Source organism: Mus caroli, chromosome 1, assembly GCF_900094665.2.
Source record: "Mus caroli chromosome 1, CAROLI_EIJ_v1.1, whole genome shotgun sequence".
NCBI classification, from domain to species: Eukaryota; Metazoa; Chordata; class Mammalia; order Rodentia; family Muridae; genus Mus; species Mus caroli.
Genome location: NC_034570.1, coordinates 13,924,973 through 13,926,590, shown reverse-complemented (window position 1 = coordinate 13,926,590; position 1,618 = coordinate 13,924,973). Strand labels below are relative to the sequence as shown.

At 38.8% G+C, this 1,618-nt stretch overlaps 1 protein-coding gene across 1 annotated transcript in view; it reads left to right on the top strand.

Annotated features, from left to right (window-relative positions):
• The window catches only part of Crisp1 (cysteine rich secretory protein 1), a 28,549-nt gene that overhangs the window by 4,042 nt on the left and 22,889 nt on the right, over positions 1-1,618 (top strand). Inside the window, exon 2 of the mRNA XM_021174043.1 lies at positions 1,261-1,325. Coding sequence (XP_021029702.1) covers positions 1,261-1,325 — 65 coding nt within the window. The remainder of the gene's footprint in view (positions 1-1,260; positions 1,326-1,618) is intronic.

The following is a 1,618-nucleotide window of genomic DNA, read 5'->3' as shown; positions in this document are numbered from 1 at the left end:
GCAGAGGCAGGTGGATTTCTGAGTTCGAGGCCAGCCTGGTCTACAGAGTGAGTTCCAGGACAGCCAGGGCTACACAGAGAAACCCTGTCTCAGAAAACAAACAAAAAGCAAAACTAAATTAAACTAAACAGCTGTTTAGAGCAGAGCTGTACAGAACTATAAGATAATCAAATGCCTGTCTTGAATGTTGTTCTCTTCTTCTTGGCAGCTCTGCTGCCTTGTCTTGCTGTCCTGCTCTGAGCTGGTTGTTACTGGCCCTACTCTTGTCCAGTGGATTCCCAGATCTCGTTATGTGTGATAAGTATTGCATGTGGTTGATTGTGAGGATGTGGGAAGCACTGGAGAAAATGAGCTGTAAAGAGTAGAGGTGAAGAAAAAGGCAGAGCAATGCTACATGGTTCATTTAATGAAGAATCCCACAGGTTATACTTTTTTTTTTTTCAGAGGACATGGGGCATCTGAGAGCAATGACAGGACAGCCATGTAAGTATGGAAACAAGCATAAGTACTCCTGTTTACTATTTAATTCTTCATAAACTGACTAGGTTGCTTTTAAAGATTAGAAATTTCTATAAAAGATAACTAATAGGTTTATACAAATACACATAACAGGTTGTTAGAAAAAGTGCTACCTCATTAGTATCTTAGAATTGACTAACTGTACTAAAAAAGAATAAAGATCTATTAGTATTTATTTTGTATAACACCAAGACAATTATTATTAGCCACATAATGGAAATGTACAGAATATCTTTCAGTTAAATGTACAGAATATCTTTAAATTACACAGAAACAAACATGATCACCTGCCTTCTATGTACTATTTCAAATATACATGGCTGATGGAGTCTATTTCATGTTATATTCTACAAATGTGCTCCCCTGACTTTTTCTTTCACAATTAGGCACCTTTGTTATTAACTTAAATCAATGAAGAATATATAGGATAATCTCTTTTAGCTTTAATCACTTGGTGAGAAACCTAAATGCCATCTGCTACTTTAATTCCCTATAAACACACAGTTGTGTATATTTAGACTCTGGAAATTAAGGAGTCCATATCATCTAAGTTAAGTCCATATCATCTAAATCAACTGAATATTATATTATGAGGCCCTTTAGATAAGGCTTAATATTGAACTTTATTTTCATGTCCCATTAACAAAAATCTAACAATGCAAAACCTTGCTCAGGGTTTCCTAGAAAATAATTTTTTACACACTAAGAGTAATCTAAATTTCTGTTACTTATATGTTTCAGGTATGGCAGTGAAGTTCATCTTGTTATTGTTTGTTGCTGCCTTTGTTCCTGTTGTGACTATCAGAGTATGTAAATATTATATGTTACATAACGGTAGGGCCACAAGCCTCTTCCGGTCAGAAAAGCACCTGGGTAGCTAGGGCGCAGGATAGGCTGACACTCGCCAGCTACCCACAACACCCGCCACAGGATCTTAAGACTTCTGGTGAGTGGAACACAGCTTCTGCTCCAATCCAATAGCGCGCTGGACCTGAGACTGCATTAGTTAGGGAAGCAGAAACCGGCCTGAGTAGGGCCACAGGCCTCATCCAGCCGGACCAGCACCCGGGTAGCTAGAGCGCAGGGACGGCTGACACCC